Source organism: Crocuta crocuta, unplaced genomic scaffold (assembly GCF_008692635.1).
Source record: "Crocuta crocuta isolate KB4526 unplaced genomic scaffold, BGI_CrCroc_1.0 scaffold142, whole genome shotgun sequence".
NCBI lineage: Eukaryota > Metazoa > Chordata > Mammalia > Carnivora > Hyaenidae > Crocuta > Crocuta crocuta.
This window is the reverse complement of record NW_027528892.1, coordinates 2,874,120-2,891,283: the sequence shown is the minus strand read 5'-3', so window position 1 is coordinate 2,891,283 and position 17,164 is coordinate 2,874,120. Positions and strand designations below refer to the sequence as shown.

Sequence of the window (17,164 nt, the reverse complement as noted above, 5' to 3'; positions counted from 1 at the left end):
GCAACGACTCCGCCGCACTCAGGCTCACGCCCGACTGATTCCCACGCCCGCGACATCCAGACAGTGCAGGACGGATGCACTCAGCATCCTTTTCTTCCCCAAAGAAAATCCTAGGTCATCCCCTAGGAGAGCACCACAGTCTCCCAGGCCAGAGAGCACCCGGGCCTGTTCTTGCTTCACCGCACCCTCCGGAATCCATGTGAGGACCTCACACACCCTTGGGCTCTCAGGCTTCTGCGCCGCAAACGCTGTTCACTCTCTCCGCTCAGGGCCCAGCTACGTGGACACCTTCACCCTGATCGTTTCAACATTCTGGATTCCGTGCCTGGACACCCCTCAGAATCCCACCCCATCTGTTCTCAGACCAGAAGTGACCCATACACTGCAGCTCTGGGTTTAGACCCCGAGTCAGGTGAAGCCACAGGCGTCCCAGACACAGGGAAGCGGAACAGCGGGGCAGAGCGTCAGGAGAAGGGGAGCGGCGCTGGGAAGTGGGGTTCCTGGGCTCCAAACGAGGTGGGGCTGTGCCGGCTCCTATAGGAGCCCTTCCGGGTTCCCTTGGGGTGCAGTCTGGGACGGCACAGAAATGTTTACAGGGGCGCCTGGGTGGCTCAGTCAGGTAAACGCCTGACTGCGGCTCAGGTCACAATCTCACGGCTTGTGAGTTCGAGCCCCGCGTTGGGCTCTTTGCTGACAGCTCAGAGCCTGTAGCTGCTTCAGATCCTGTGTCTCCCTCTCTCTCTGCCCTTCCCCTGCTCACGCTCTGTCTCTCTCAAAAATGAACATTAAAAATTTTTTAAAATATATTTTAAATGTTCACTTATTTATTTTTGAGAGAGAGAGAGAGAGAATCCCAAGCAGGCTCATCACTGTTAGCGCAGAGCCTGCCATGGGGCTCAAACGCATGAACCAGACCATGACCTGAGCAGAAATCTGAGTCAGACGCTTAACTGACTGAGCCACCCAGGTGCCCCGCGGTTTGAAACTTTGAGTGTAAACGCTCCTGCTTTTAAAGGTTTCAAGGGGACGGCACATACAGTTTTCCACTGTCAGCAAATACACATAAATGAACATTCCAGCCCCTCACAAGTGGCTTGCATGTCCAAGTTACTGAACACATTTCTAAGTGTCCATCTGTGTATCTATGTGCATCTTACAGGGGGATACTGGTTACCTGGTGGTTAAATCAATAGCTATCTCATACACACTTACCTGAAGGAGTTGTCTGGACGAGCTAAGCAGGCTCGGAAGCTCCCTGCCTGCTGCGTAACCCTCTCAGGGATGCACGTGACTGGGGGTCCTCGGCTGTGGCCGTGGATCATTCCTCTCGCCCGGACAGGGGAAGGCGGCGGCAGTGCCCGCCTGGGCCCCAGGGCTCCGCTACCCTAGCTTTCATTCCGCAGGAAGTGACGCTGAGGGTATACGGACCCGCAGGCCAAAGGGTCTACACCACCTCACGCTTCTGCGTCTGCGTACACTCCCTCCGGGCCCTGCCCTCCTAGTGCTGACACAGCCCAGGATTCCTCCCGGGTCAAATCTGCTCCCTCACGAAGAAAGCGTGGACGCCCAACCCCCACGTCCCGTGCAGCACTCTCAGCCCTCCCCGCCCTCCCCGCAGCCCTGCGGAAAGAACCGCGACTCTCCCCCCTCCACCCGACGCCCAACACCACGAGGACGCCACCGGAAGTGCCGCCCCAGGCGGTGCGCTCGCGCGCAAACGTCTCGAGGCTCCGCGTTCGTTGGCTCGTTTGGTCACCCCCGCGCGCGCGGCGCCTTCTGGGTAGTGTGGTTTGGAAGCCGTTAAGCCCGCTGCCTCGGAATGAAGGTCGTGCCTGACTTTGGGGACGAAGAGCGAGAAGGTGAGCGGTGCTGGGAAACGGAGTTCCGGGGCTCCAAAGTGGGAAGGGCGACTGCGGGTCTCTAAGCAGCCCTACTGGCTGCCGTCTAGGACGTCACAGATGTAGTTACAAACCCACGCTTTCTTGTTTGTCAAGTACGCGTAGGTGAAACTTTGGAGGCATGTTTATGGCCTTCAGTAAGTTTGGTCAGGGACAGTAAGACAAGACCCCGGACATGACAGGAGAGTCAGAGAAGTGTCGGGAGGCACAGGAATTGTCAGAAGGGTAACGCTGTACCTCCTTTCCACTGAAAACATTTCCTACCTGTATATCAGTGACGGTGTTCCAAGAGGGCAAAAAACATTCTTACTCATATAATGCCTATTACTCCATGTGTGGAATATTTTTCTCTCCTTTTAAAGTGTAAAACTAGGGGCACCTGGGTGGCTCAGTGGGTTAAGCATCTGACTTAGGTTCAGGCCGTGATCTGGCAGTTTTTGAGTTCCAGCCCGGAGTCAGGCTCTGACCTTGGAGCGTACTTCAGATTCTGTGTCTACCTCTCTCTGCCCTTCCCCTGCTCATAGTCTCTCTCTCAAGAATAAATAAACATTAAAAAAAAAGTCTAAAACTTACCTGAAGAGCGACTTATCATATGACATTTCTTGCAAGGAAAGGGTGTCCAATTCTAATAGTCTAACCGCATGTGTAAAGGGGACACCTTATCCCCGTAAGGGTTTAGGAATCCATGATCCCATCTCCCTGCTGGTAAAAGATTTATCATTTTCCATGTAATTTCTGCCACAGTATCAGGAAAGGGGGTTGAGATTACAAAGCACTTGTGAGATAGCACTTACTGAAAGCTATTAATAATGATTATTTTTCAAAGAAATATAGTATAAATGGTTATAGAGAAAATGATCTGTGACAGGTGAAAAAATGTTCAGATCTCAGTGAAGATTGAGCAAAAGGCAGTGAAATTGGAGAAGTCAGAATGAAGCCGTGCTGAAGCCTGGGCCACACTCATCATTCAATCTCCAAAACTCTTGCTGAAATTTGAAAACAGGAACAGCTTGGTAGTAGAAATAAAGCAGAAATAAAGACAGTTTCTGGAACTATAAAAATGAATTGGGAAGCTGTATTGTCATGTGGTGCTCTAACAAATATTAAATGATCACCAATTGGGTTTTAGGCACAAGAGCAGATACATAGGACACATAGGGAATATGATTGTTCTGTGTATACTGTGCATGTCCTGTATTAAATGACTTTGTTCTGGAACCTATATTTATTTTGTAAAGAGATCATAAATATTCTATTTGGGTTTCTTAAAACACAAGAGGTGGCATTTAGAGCTGTTTCTCTTCCACTTTACTTCGCAGTGAAATCACATAATGACAGCACTTGCTGAAAATCAAACTCCCACATATAAAGAATACCAGTCTTATGATTTTTATGCCAGAGCTTTATTGGTTTGATTTGTATAACTTTGTAGTGTAGCTTGAAGACAGGAAGTTTGTAGCCTCTAGCTTTGTTCTCCTTTCTCAAGATTAAGCTAAGTATCTTTTGTGGTTCCATAAAAATTTTAGGATTGTTTTTATTTCTGTGAAAAGTGTCATTGGAATTTTGATAGGGATTGCATTCAATCTGTAGATGACTTTGGGTAGAATGAACATTTTAACAACATTAATTCTTCCAATCATCAAATATGGGTATCTTTCCATTTATTTGTGCCTTTGGTGTTTTTCATCAATGTTTTATGGTTTTCAGTGTTCAGATCCTTCACCTGTTTTGTTAAATTTACTCTGATGTATTTTATTTTTTTGTGTTGCTATTGTAAAGGGGATTGTTTTATTAAGATCTTTTCCAGATAATTTGTTGTTAGAGTTTTAAAATGCAAAATGGGTTTTTGTATGTTGATTGTGTATTCTGAAACTTTACTGAATTCATTTGTTAGTTTTTAGTTTGTTTTGGTTCAGTCTTTCAAGTTTTCTACATGTGAGATCACTTCATCTGTAAACAGAGACAACATTATTCCTTCCTTTCCATTTCAGATGCCTTTCAATTCTTTTTCTTGCCTAATCGCTCTGGTTAGGACTTCTAGTACAATGCTAAATTAAAGTGGAGAGTGTCTTGTTCGTAATCTTAAAGGAAAAGCTTTTGGGTTTTCAATGTTGATTATGATGTTAGCTATGTGCTTTTAGTATTATGTCTTTTATTATGTTAAGTTTCTTATCTACTTAATTTGTTACAAAATTTTATCGTGAAAAGATGTTAAAATTTGTCAAACGCTCTTTCTGCATTGAGATGATCACATGATTTTTATCCTTTGTGAATGTGGAGTATTACATTTACTGTTTTACATAAGTTGAGGCATTCCTGTATCCCAAGGATAAATCCAATTTAATCATAGTGTATAACTCTCTTAAGGTGCTGCTGAATTTGGTTTGCTAGCATTTTGTTGAGGATTTTTGTGTTTGTCAGTCTCCAAGTATTTAAAGTCAAGAGCCTGAGCTGTTGAATTGCTTTATTGTACACCTGAAACTAATACAGCACTGTATTTTAACTACACTGGAATTAAATTTTTAAAAAACTGAACAGAAAGGGGTGCCTGGGTGGCCCAGTCAGTTGGTTAAGCGTCTGACTCTGGCTCAGGTCATGATCTCACGGTTTGTGGGATTGAGTCCCATGTTGTGCTCTGTGCTGACAGCACGGAGCCTGCCTGGGATACTTTCTTTCTGCCTCTCTCTGCCCCTCCCCTGCTATCGCTCTTTCTCTCTCTCAAAATAAATACTTAAAAAAAAAAAAAAGAATAACCCATAACTACTCATATTAAAGCACTTTATCCCAGGGGCGCCTGGGTGGCTTAGTCGGTTAAGCGTCCGACTTTCGCTTAGGTCATGATCTCGTGGTTCGTGGGTTCGAGCCCCGCGTCGGGCTCTGTGCTGACTGCCAGCTCAGAGCCTGGAGCCTGTTTCAGGCTGTGACTCCCTCTCTCCCTGACCCTCCCCTGCTCACGCTGTCTCTCTCTCTCTCCTAGAAATAAATAAAACATTTTTAAAAAATAAAATAAAAAAATAAAGTACCTTATCCCAGAAAAAAGAAAATCTTGCAAGTTGACAACAGGAAAAAATAGATCATTTCAAAATGCCCCAAATGAAGCTTATTATGCTATGTGAAATGAGCAAGTCACAAAAGGACAGACGTTGTAGGATTCCTCTTATACGAGGTTCCTAGGGTAGTCAAATTCATAGACAGTAGAAAGTAGCATGGTAGTTTTCAGGGACTGGGGTTGTGAAGATTGGAAGGTAGTGTTTAATGATACAAAAATATGTTAAGCTGGAGAAGATGAAAAAGTTCCAAAGATGGATGATGATGATCATACAATGTAGATATACTTAATATCACACGTGATGGTTGATTTTGTGGATTTACTGGGCTAGACCATGGTATCCAGATAATTTGGTCAGACATTATTCTGGATGTTTCTTTCAGGTGTTTTTTTTGATCAACATTTAAATCGGTAGACTTTGAGAAAAGCAGACCCTCCATAATTACAGTAGACCTCATCCACTTGAAGGGATGGATAGAAAAGCAGTAACTTACATGAGCTAGAAGGAATTTGTCTGCTGACTGCTCTGAGCTTGCCCTGCAAGTCTTCTGTGGATCTCCAGTCTGCCAGGTTACCATGAAGATTTTGGACTTGCTAAACCAATATAATCATGTTACCCAATACTTTAAAATAAATCTCTTTATACACATATGTATATGTACAGACACACACCAGTTTGGTTCTGTTTTTCCGGATAACTCTAATACACAACAGAACTGAACACTAAAAGTGATTAAAATAGCAAAATAGCAAAGTTACATGATTAAAATAGCAAAGTTACATTATTATTATTATTTACTTCTAAAGACCATTTTAATAGATGATTCTCATTTCTGTATTTACTAAAACTAGGGGGTCCAGACAATCTTCAGTGTACACCCTTCACTGGTATTGGACTTGTTTTTTTCCTTGTTTTTCTTCATAGCTGTGGATAAGAACTCACCAAGGACTTCCAATTAAGAAGGATACATCCACCTCACCAGTTCCTTCATTATAGCCTGTTTCTGTCCTCCAGTCCTTTGATTCCAAAGCTATTTTTTCCCTGGAAGCCAGAGAGCATGGGAGCCTGTTGGTGGAGTCCATAGAGGTCTGCCTCCCGGGCTCAGAGCAGTTGGGAAAAAAAATGGATGAATGTTTCTTTATATATGGAGAAGTCTGGTGGATATCATTGAACCAAATGATCAAACTTAATGCCACCAAAATGGGAAAAATTGACATCGTGTTTTCTACGATGTTGACACACTAAGGACACAAATTATGCATGAAGTATTGTTTGCAAATGTTAAACTCATTAATTCTTCACTAACATCCGCTGAGGTAAATACTATTATTACAGATGAGGAAACCGAGACCCAGAGACTTTGTGAAATAACTTGCTGGAGTGCATTCAGATGGTAAGTGGTCAAGCTAGGACTTTGATCTAATTCCAGAGGCTGTGCTCTCAGGGTACACTGGAGCCTTTCAAACACAGGAGGGTGGTGAGAGCAAAAGCCTGTATTATTTGTCATCACTATAAAAACATGATTATTTAGAAGTTTCTAAGAAATTTTATGATGCAAAGACATAACTTGAAGACATTTTATAAAAATTCCAATAAAAAGAAAATTCTAGAACAATGCCTTAATGGACATTTGTGTATAAAGCAGATGACTCATAAAGTTTTATTGGCAATCACTTCATGCATAGCTGAACTTAAATTTGAGGGACTTACCTTAAACTTTACTTTCTTTACTCTTTGCTCAGAATCATTACCTACAGTTAAAACTTTTGTTGTTTATACAAGACACAGTTCTAATATATGATGCAGTCTTGCTTATTCTTGGAATACTAAAAGTTCTTTGTTCGTGTTGTTTTTTATTATGGCATTACAGCTAAATGGAGAGTCCTGCAAATTCCCCATACCCCATAATTTATAGTTTTTTGCAATTATTCACAGCAACACAGATTCTGACAGATTATTTTATGTCCACGAGAGAACTTATTTGCTGCAGTACGACCCATTAACAGACAGGGTCAGGGGAAATTACATTTGAAGATAGGGAATTGTCAAAAAAGAAGCAAAATCAGAGTTCACCATTCCGTGGAGAGGGATTTGACTGTCTGGGAGGGGGGGCAAGTCCACAAGTAAATTACTTGCTCTATTTTTGAGCCTTAACACAAATCCCTTACAACTGAGTTCAGCCTTATTAAAATATATTCTCATACCAGTTAATATCTACATAAGAACTGGACTGGAAAATAACTCAAGGGAGACGGAGTGCAACTGCTTCATGGTGACTTTGGTTTGCTATCTTGCAATGATTTATGTTTAAGAAAGACACCAACTTCTTTCCTAGTTGTAAATCCTGGAACAAATGAGTCAATGCAAGGAAAAGGACTATGGAATAGAATAGAACATCTGCCTGGAAACGAAGACTGTATACAGAGCACGTGCAATTTTATTAAACTAGAATGGGATGGTCCTCAGAATGTGGTGTAGGCACAGTAACAACAACATCGACTGGGAGTGTGTAGAAATGTGAGTTCCCTGCCCTATTTCAGACTCAATGAGAACCTCTGGGGGTGGAGTCCAGCAATCTGTGTTCATGGGATTCTGATGGAAGCTAAAGTTTGAATAGCATGACCAAAGAAAAGAATAATGTAAGGCCACTGGACATAAGAAAAATACTGAAGCTTACAATTTTGGTGCTAACACTTCAGTGGACCCTGAAAATTTTAAATTAACATATGATCCTTATCACCCAGGAATGCCAATTCTTTATATACCAAAAGAAAAGTGAGTGTACACCAAGGTTCACAGCAGTATTTCTGGCAATACCAAAAGGTGTAAACAATTCATATTATCTACCAACATATGAATGGCAAATCAAAAAGTGGCAAAAATATACAATGTAATATTATCAGTCTTAAAAAGGAAACTCTCATACATATTACAACAGTAATGAACCTTGCAAATGGCTTAAAAGAGCCAGACATGGAAGCACAAATATTATAGGATTTCACCTACGTGACATACCTAGAATAAGAAAATTCACAGAGGCAGAGATTCTAATACAGATTACAAAGGCGGAGATGGGGTGAGAAATGGGAATTAATCATTTACTGGGTGCAGTTTCTACTTGGAATGATGAACAAGTTCTAGAAACAGTGGTGGCGGTGATACAATACTGTCATTGTACTTAAGGCCATTAAGGTATACACTGAAAAATGGTTAAAAGAGTAGGTTTTATGTTATACATATATTATCACAATAAAAAAAACTCTCAAGGTTACTAAAAACAAGAATAACTGTCACAACTGCAAGGAGCTTAAGGACACATTAGGGCTAAGTGCAACATGATAACCTAGAAGGGATCCTGGACCAGAAAATGAATCTTGGTAAAAACTTCAAGAAATCTGAATCAAGCATGAGTTTTGTTATCAATAATGTATGAAGATTCATTTATCAATTGCAAGAAATGTGCTACCTTGATGTAACATGTTAAGAGTAGGGAAAACTCGGTGTAGGGAATATGGGAACTCCCTGTACTACGTTAGCAATTTTTCTCTAAATCCAAAATAGTCCAAAATTAACTATTAATTAGGTAATAAAGAAGTTAATAAATTTAGATACTTTGCCCCAAAAGAGCAAATAAACACATAAAAATTTTAGACACTCAGTACCACTAGTTGTGACAGAAATCCAGATTAAAATAAGACTATGACACACTCATTTGTTAACTTTAAAAAGCCTGGCTAGATCTATCATGGGCAAAGATGTGTTCCACATGGAATTCTTAACATTCGGCTGGTGGGATACAAAATAGTATACTCATACTGGAAGCCAGTTTGGCCAATTCTTTAAAAAGTTAAACATTCATCTATGAGCAACACTACACTCTCAGATATTTACTTATATATGAATGGTCATAGTTCTTTTGGTAACAGCTCAACATTGGAAACAACCTACATGTCCATTAATAGATAAATAAACACACAGTGGCACATACGCCCAATGGAATACCTTTCAGCAATAAAGAAGAATGAACACAATACAGATAATCTCTAAGCAGCCACACAAGGATATACTTTGGGATTCCCTTTATGCAAAAATGTAATAAAAAGCAACCAAGTAAAAGTATACTGCAAGATTCCAAGAAAATAAAAATTAAATGCAAATTAGTGTATAGTGACACAAATCAACAGATTCTCCCACATTCACTGCACTCATAAGGCATTTCTCCTTTGCAAATTTGCCAGTCTTTAACAAGGCCAGAGCTGTAGGTAAAGATGTCCCCATATTTGCAGTTCTCATAAGGACTCACACCAGTGTAAACTCTCTGGTGTCCAATGAGACTGGAGCTGTAACACAAAAATTTCCCACATTAGCTAATAATAATAAGGCCTTTCTTTACTGTGATTTGTCTGACATCTAATGAGTCCGTGGAGTTGCAACTAAAGGATTTCCTACATTGTTGCACTAATCAGGCCTTTCTCTAGTGTGAGTTCTCTGGTGTCTAATGAGTGTGAAGCGGTACCTAAAGAACTTCCCACATTTGCCACACTCATAAGGCCTTTCTCCAGTGTGAACTCTCTGATGAATAACAAGTGAGGAGCTGTCCATAAAGAATTTGCCACATTCTCTGCACTCATAAGCCCTTATTCCAGTGTGGATTTTCTGGTGCTCAACAAGTTTATGTTTGCGGCTGAAAGCTTTCCCACATTCACTGCACTTGTAAGGCCGCTCTCCGGTGTGAATTTTCTGATGTTCAACAACTTTGTCTTTGCGGCTGAAGGCTTTCCCACATTCTCCGCACTCATAAGGCTTTTCACCACTGTGGATTTTCTGATGCTCAACAAGCTTATGTTTGCGGGTGAAGGCTTTCCCACATTCACTGCACTCATATGGCTTCTCTCCAGTGTGGACTCTCTGATGTCTAATGAGCGTAGAGCGATTCCTAAAAAATTTTCCACATTCACTGCAACCATAAGGCCTCTCTCCTGTGTGGATTTTCTGGTGACCAACGAGCTGGGACAGTCTAAGGAAAGCCTTCCCACACTGGCTGCACTCAAAAGGCCTCGGCCTCGTGTGAACACCCTTGTGGTCACCAAGGGCAGGCATCTGTGGAAGACAGCCTCCACATTTTGGGTTCTCATAAAGCTGACCTTCCTCGTGGCCCTTCTGGTGCTGATGGAGGTGGGACTTTCTAAGGAAGGCCTTCCCACATTCTCTGTACCCATGAAGCTTTTCTCCAGTGTGGATTTTCTCATGGTCAACAAGTACATGTTTATGACTGAAGGTTTTCCCACATTGAGTGCACTTATAATAATTCTGTTCATTCTGAAAGGCCTCTCCACCTGCTGTGTCCCAGTGTGGACTTCCTCCAACGTGAGGAACCTGCTGCTGGAGCAGGCCTGAGCTGGCTCGGAAGTCCTTCCTCTCTTCACTGCATGTAAAGGTCTCTGCCATGTGACCTCTGCAGTTCTTCACAAATGAAGGCCTCCCCTCAGCACTTCTGGAAAGTTCCACTCTAATTTGATGCTTTTGGTGCTGGTAACGCTTTCCCTCACAAGCATACAGGCCTTGCCCGGGGTGTATACGGTCCTGCTCAGCCAAGTGCAAGAGGTCTTTCAAGAGTGAGCTACATGTCTCACAGGGCTGGGTCTCCTGGATGGACGGGCCTGGCTGTGGAGTCCTGACCTGTGATGCTGCGACAGAAACACCGTGCTCTGAAGGGGCCTCCTTGTCCCGGGCTCCGTGCCAGCAACCTGTAAGCAGAGAAATGCAAGCGCACGCTGACCTTGTTGGGAAGAGGGAGCCCCACTGGGAATGTGTGTCAGACACCCCACGGATGAGGCCATGGGACTGCTCATGGGCCGGGGAGACTCAAGATGGTGAGAAGAGGGCCTGCTGTGCAGAGCTCAGCCCGGCCAGCGCCCACGATCGGACAGCCCTGACCCTGGGCAAGGACATGAAGAAGGAGTGAGTCCGGGGAAGAGAGGTGGGATCCCCAGCTCCCTCCTCTGCAAATGACTTTCAACAAGTCCATGGCTGCTGGTGACTGGTGAGCACTCAATAGAAGACTGTGTCCACGCCCAGAAATGTGTAATTGCAACACAGTAGCTGGTGTTCAGAGACTATTTATTTATTTATTTATTTTTTAATGTTTTATTTATTTCTAGGAAAGAGAGAGAGACAGCGTGAGCAGGGGAGGGTCAGAGAGAGAGGGAGTCACAGTCTGAAACAGGCTCCAGGCTCTGAGCTGGCAGTCAGCACAGAGCTGACGGGGCTCGAACCCACGAACCGCGAGATCATGACCTAAGCGAAAGTCAGACGGTTAACCGACTAAGCCACCCAGGCGCCCCGTTCAGAGACTATTTAAAGACAAGTGCAGCCATCACAATGCCTCAAGGGTAGGTCATACGTCAAGTGTACTGCAAAGGGTGCAGAAGGGAAAAGACGATGGTGGGGGTGGGGGTGGGGCACAAAGGTGGGGGAACCAGAGAGGGCAAGGTTAGAAATGATGATGGGAAAGAACATGTAGAAATCAGGTATGAGCTTGCTCTCTGGCATCACTCGATGGTAAACCCAGCTGTGACAACACACCCATTCCCAGCTCCGCAGCCCCAGGGCCATTTCTTGTTGCCACTGATGGAGTAAGGCCATGCTGTCAGGCACCCAGGCCCCTCCACTTCTTCATGATGAGCACTTACATGGGACCTGGAAGGGTCCACCTTAGATGAAACGCAGGGAATCAGAGCGGACAGCAGGGCCCCCAAAGTGACTGATCCAACACACGACATCCCACATTCTAAAACAGAAAGAACTTCAGAGGAGGCGCTCACAGAGCCAAGAGAGAGCACGTTGGTGGCTGAAGGTTCTGAGACAGGCGTGCCCCAAAGAAACGTCAGCAAGGACGGGAAGACCTTGAGCACAGAGGCTCCGTGCTTCTGAAAAGAATTACCTGACTAAGGACAAGCAAGGCCACTGGGATTTCTCCGACAAACTTGGAGAAGTGGCCACGGCCACCCCCCCGGAACCGTGTGCTAAGACACCAGAAGGGAAGTAGTGGCTGTGGTGCGGCTGGGGGAAAGCCAGAGCTCCTAACTCCTGGGCAAGGGGAGAGCCGGAGCTGCGCCCCGGACATGGGAGTGGGTGCGAGGGCCTTACCTAGTGACGACAAAAGTGCAAAGGTCTCCAGCATCACGCTGCAGTACAGGTGTCTCTGGGCCTCATCAAGGAGTCCCCACTCCTCCTGGGAGAAGTGCACGGCCACGTCTGTAAACACCACAAGCCCCTGACAAAACGGGTAAGGGTCAATCGATGTGCAGCTTCTCTCTCCAGAATGTTCGTACCCCCACCTCCTTCCACCCCCTCCTTGCCCTTGCCCTGCACCCCACCTCCCAGTGTGGAGGAGATACAGGGTCTGGTGGCACTGGTGCCTCCCCTCTCCTCACTGCCACAGATCAATGTGTGTGTGGGGAGCCCAGTAAAACAAGCGGGGGGAAGGTGCAGGAAAGCCCCGCCTAGGCTCTGGGCCGGCAGTGGGGGCGCTCTCTCAGCGGTAAATTATGCTGAGGTCCCCGATCCCGCCTCCCAGCCAACACAACGTCAACTTCTCTCTCTCCCATAAGCGCCCCTCCTCCTCGCCTGCCCATCATTCTTGGTCTGAACCTCTCTCCATATCCGGTCCCTCCGCTTCTACAACTCGGTTACTGAGACCGCAGCCCACTCTGCGGGTAATTCTGGGCCTTCCCAACACACCCCCGAGCAGGCGGAACCCGGCAGAACTGTGCAAGCGGAATCAGCATCCTATTTCCCCATCCTGCCCCGGAAACCCAAGTTCCCCAGCACCAGGGTCCCTTTGTGGTTCTCCCCTCCCAGACCTAATGTGAGCACCTCATGGACTCCCGGCCCTCTGCTGCGTCATCACTGCCCCGCTGTCCAGGCAGTCACAGCCTGTCTTTACCTGACCCGCACGCGCAGCCCAGCGACACTGACCTCCGCACCCCAGGCCCAGCAATGCTCCCGGCTGCTTCATTTTAACCTCAACTAACCTACCAGCCTGAACGAAGCTGGCAGGCCTGACCGAGTCACCACAAAGGAAAGATCATGTGCCCTGGCCCCGAGCTCACTGACAGCTGACCTCCTTCGTGGAGATGCTTCAACACCTACTGCACCTCACTGACCCTCAGAAGCCTTTCAGACTCCTCGTCCGTATCACACGTGGGCACGCCCCTCATGGCTACTCTGCTTCCTCGTCTGCCTTTGCGACGTCCTCCACCACCATCCAGGCTCCGGGAAGAGGTTCAAATCTCCTTCCCCTTCCTGCCTCCTCAGCCTAACGATGCCCCCTCTGGAAACCTGCGCAGCTACACCGTAGTGCACACGCCGGCCACCGTCCCTGGCTGTCTGCAACCTGGAAGCCGCTCCTGAACTCCAGACCTGCGTGTCCGACTGCCGAGCGGGCACCTCTAGTCGGGAGACTCTGGAACGTGTGGCATCAGTGACAAAACCTGACTTCCCCACCAATGGACAGAACATCCATCCTTCCAGAGAAAGCCAGAATCCTTGGGGCTGTCCCTGACACCCGCTTCCACCTCGTGCCCCGGCGCCCTTGCCTTTCACATCACTGAATGTGGGCTACTCCATCCAGAACACTTCCAGAGGCAGCCGGTCCTCTACTCCACAGCCACCAGCCCTGTGCAGCCATCAGCAGAGGTCACCTGCACAGTCCAAGGGCCCCTCCCAGGGCCACTATGCCCGCCTTCGTCCAGGCTCTCCTGCACACTGCAGCTGAATGCAGCCTGTGAAGTTCAGGGGCAGGTCACTTGGCTCCTCCTCTCAGAACCTTCTCCTACTTCCGTCAGGTTGGGAGCCCCGCACCTGAGGCTGTAACTGTGGACCTGCACTCCCCCACCGGCCCCTATTCCCACTGTAGGTAAGAGCCTCGCAGTTCCCTGAGTGTTCCGACTCACTCTCACCCCCATCACTTGAACATTCTGGATCCTGTGCCTGGGACACCGCTCCACATCTTACCCCATCGGTTGTCACAAATGCGCAACGCTCCATAGAATCCAGGGCTGAGTTCGAGGCCCTGGGCTTTGGTGAGACCACAGGGACTTTGGTCCCAAGGGAGGGAGAACAGGAGGAACAATCTCAGGACACCATCACTCTTTACATGGGAGTGGCAAAACCCTTAGGGTGACAATTGGGGTGGATGCAGGTCTGTCGCATGCTCCATTCACCTGTACAGGGTCCAAAAGCAGTTCTGCACACGCCATGGGAACCTGTGGGAAGACGGAGGCCATAAGAAGGCGCAGCCACGGCACGATCCTACACACTGAACTGGACCCCACTCCCCCTACCTTGCCTGGAGCAAAGCGCCCCCAGCCTGCTGCCCTAAGCTCTCAGCTCCTCCGACTTCGGTGCCACTCTTACCAGCGAAGCGGCTCTGCAGGACTTAACCTCCCAGCCTCAACTCCTTTCCTCTAAAATGGGGTTAACAATGGCCCCCACCTCACAGAGCTGCTAACAGTATTCAACAGAATTGATGCACACTAACTATCCAAAGGGTAATAACAATCCTCTATGTTTTCGCTGCAAATAAAAGGATAGGGTTCATAAAAACGTGGATTTGTTATTTCTGATTAAGATTTTCAAAAGATGTAATATATAACGTTCTATTATTAGCAAATACCATGGATAAATTAAGTTTGCAATTTGTATAGTGTTGCCTTGCTTAATTTATCGAATGCGTCCATTTCTAGTTGCCTACCTATGTGTACATACTTAGCTAAATGCTGGTTGGCTGATGTCTTAATAAATGTTTCATACGTTCTAAATTTTGTGAGTTGCAGGGAGAGTCTGAGCAGGAAGCTCAGCTACTCCTCCTTTCAACAAACAAGCTGAGCTGCTAGTAACCCCCTGAGGGGCTCTGGCAAGGGCCGGGGAGGGAGCACCCCTTCCATCCTCTCGCCTCAAGGGTGGGGGTGGCCAGAGGGCAGTGCGCCGTCTGGGACGCATCTGCTCCACAAATCTGGCTACTTCTTTACCTCACAGGGACTGTCTCCCGGGATCGTCCGTCATGCGAGGCCGTGAATCTCCACCTCCGTCTCCACCCAGGCCAGCAAACTTGCCGTATGCTGACATTCTTGTCTAGACCCAGGCTCTTCTACGTCAGGAGCGCTCCGTTACGGAGGGAACATCGAGGGTGGCGAATCCCCTGACACTCCAGGTCTCGGCCCTCCTGACACTCACTACAGAGCCCGCCAGTAATAACGACCTTAAGGCCCCCTCCTCGGTCGGATCCTCAGGCCAGGCCCTGGTGCAGCGCACACCCCCCACACCTTGGACAGCTCCAGCCCAGTCCCCCTTCCCGGTTCTCCGGACCTTCACGTCCACCTGCCCATGGGAAGTCCCCACCTCAGATATCTCAGCATCAACACGTCCAAAACCGAACTCGTGAGCTCCCCGGAACCTGCCCCCTGGGCTCGCTTCCCCATCTCCGTTCTTTCAGATGTTCAGGCAAAGAAACCCTGACTTGGTCCTTCGCTCCCCGCTTGCGCTCACAGCTACACGAGACGCGGCTCTGCTGCCCGACTCTCTGCAGAATCTCCTCGCATCTCCATCGCCGCCCTGGGCCAGCCGCCCCCGTGAGTGCCCGGGGTGCCCTGCACTGGTCTCCCAGCAGGCTCCCCGCCTCCGTTCCCGGGCCTGCTCTCCCCTGTCCTGACCTCCTACCTCAGGGCGTGCGACTCCCACCCCCGCCCTCCCGGCCCCTGATCCCGGCTGCGGAAGCGCCCAGACGTCCCCNCCGGACGCACCAAGCCACTGAACAGTCCCGGGGACTACAGAAAAGCAGGACACCACAAAGGCATCGCCGGAAGTCCCGCCCCCACGCGGTGCACGCGCAGGAAAACGGCCCTAGGCTAAGCCTCGCTCTGGCGGGGGCGGAGGGGCTCTCGCCGCCGCCGCCGCCAGGGCTTCGGGATAATGTAGTTTCCACGAAGTCACTGCGCAGACTCAGAACGTAGGTCTTTCCTACGACAGACTAAAAGCCGTGAAAGAATCCGAGGAGCTCTGGGAAATGGAGTTCTATGTTCCAAAGGGGGCGGGGCTTGCTGGTTCTTAAAGGGACGATACCCAGCTGTCCTCGGAGTGCAGAGTAGAGCGAGTCAGAAGTGTATGGGGGCTGTGGTTTCAGACTCCGTGAATCTCCGCACATTCCCAAAAGGCTGCACAGAGGAAGGGACTCAGCATGCCGTAAAGTTACTCGGCGTCCCCTCAGAGCTCTCAGTTAACTTGTTGCTTGCGAGGGATGTGTACATTGACTCTTTGGAGTTCTTTTTCTAGGCTTCAGTAGTTTCAGTAAGAAAGCTTCCAGACAGGGCTGTGATGGGGAAGTTGGAGGAAGGGTGTCAGGAGACATTGAAGTAGTTAGAAAGGGTGACGATGTGCCTCAAATTCCCACAGAAGACATTTTTCTTGCCTGTATAGTCACTGATGGTGTTCCAGTACTTTAATTCAGGTATTTATTACCGTATTTGTGAGATACGTCCCATTTGTTTTAAAGATCTGAAATCTGTCTGAAAAGAGACTTAGCATATGCCAGCTTCTGCCTGAGCAGTGTACGCCTTCTTGACAATTTGCTGGGAAGTGTTTATCATTTCATCTGTAACTGCAGCAGCAGTGAATGCATAGGGGGCTGATATTATGTCTGGAAAAACACTTGTGAAATGGATATTACTGAATGCTATTAAAAATGGTTTTGTATTCTTTCAAGGAGAGCGGCAAAATCGTTCTAGAGAAACATAGCTGTGACAAGTAGGGGGAAAGTTGAGATCTCAGTTAAGTTTGAGTAGGAGACAGTGAGTTGAGAGGTCAGAGAATGAAGCGGAGACTGGAGCTTGCTGAAACCTTGGCTACATTTATGGTTTGGTTCCAAAATGTGATTTTTTAAAAGTTTATTTATTTATTATGAGAGAGAAAGCAAGGGTGAGAGAGGGGCAGAGAGGAAGGACAGATGGAGAACCCCAAGCAGGCTCCACACCATCAACACTGAGCCTGAGATAGGGCTCAAAGTCACGAACCATGAGATCATGACCTGAGCCGAGGTCGGATGCTTAATCAAATGAGCTGCCCAGGTGCCCCGATTTTTAGTACTTGAAAATATTGTGCATTAACAGCCTGTAGGGAGAGGAAAATATTGGAAAAGAGTTGCCAAAAAGGTAAAAA

The 17,164-nt window shown here is 47.2% G+C and overlaps 1 protein-coding gene and 2 long non-coding RNA genes across 6 annotated transcripts in view; 1 reads left to right on the top strand and 2 right to left on the bottom strand.

Annotated features, from left to right (window-relative positions):
• The window catches only part of LOC144225808 (uncharacterized), an 11,563-nt gene extending 10,005 nt beyond the window's left edge, over positions 1-1,558 (bottom strand). The window contains exon 1 of the long non-coding RNA XR_013333397.1: positions 1,213-1,558. This is a non-coding gene — a long non-coding RNA (uncharacterized LOC144225808). The remainder of the gene's footprint in view (positions 1-1,212) is intronic.
• A 143-nt stretch (positions 1,559-1,701) lies between these two features.
• Positions 1,702-15,599, top strand: LOC144225796 (uncharacterized). Of its 3 annotated transcripts, XR_013333386.1 has the most exons (4): positions 1,702-1,859; positions 6,284-6,341; positions 14,990-15,067; positions 15,502-15,599. It is a non-coding gene; the product is annotated as an uncharacterized LOC144225796 (long non-coding RNA). The 3 variants fall into 3 exon arrangements; XR_013333387.1 differs by lacking the exons at positions 14,990-15,067; positions 15,502-15,599 and having other exon boundaries at positions 5,873-6,593; XR_013333388.1 differs by lacking the exons at positions 6,284-6,341; positions 14,990-15,067; positions 15,502-15,599 and adding an exon at positions 2,767-2,912.
• On the bottom strand, positions 7,368-14,214 carry ZNF547 (zinc finger protein 547). 2 transcript variants are annotated; one of them, XM_077757032.1, is made up of 3 exons: positions 14,176-14,214; positions 12,098-12,224; positions 7,368-10,695 (listed from the first exon to the last, which is right to left on the bottom strand). In XM_077757032.1, the coding sequence occupies exons 1-3, from the start codon at positions 14,209-14,211 to the stop codon at positions 9,407-9,409; spliced, it is 1,452 nt and encodes a 483-aa protein (XP_077613158.1). In that variant the 5' UTR covers positions 14,212-14,214; the 3' UTR covers positions 7,368-9,406. The 2 variants fall into 2 exon arrangements, with proteins under 2 accessions (XP_077613158.1, XP_077613159.1); XM_077757033.1 differs by lacking the exon at positions 14,176-14,214 and adding an exon at positions 13,967-14,095.
• Positions 15,600-17,164: the final 1,565 nt, after the last annotated feature.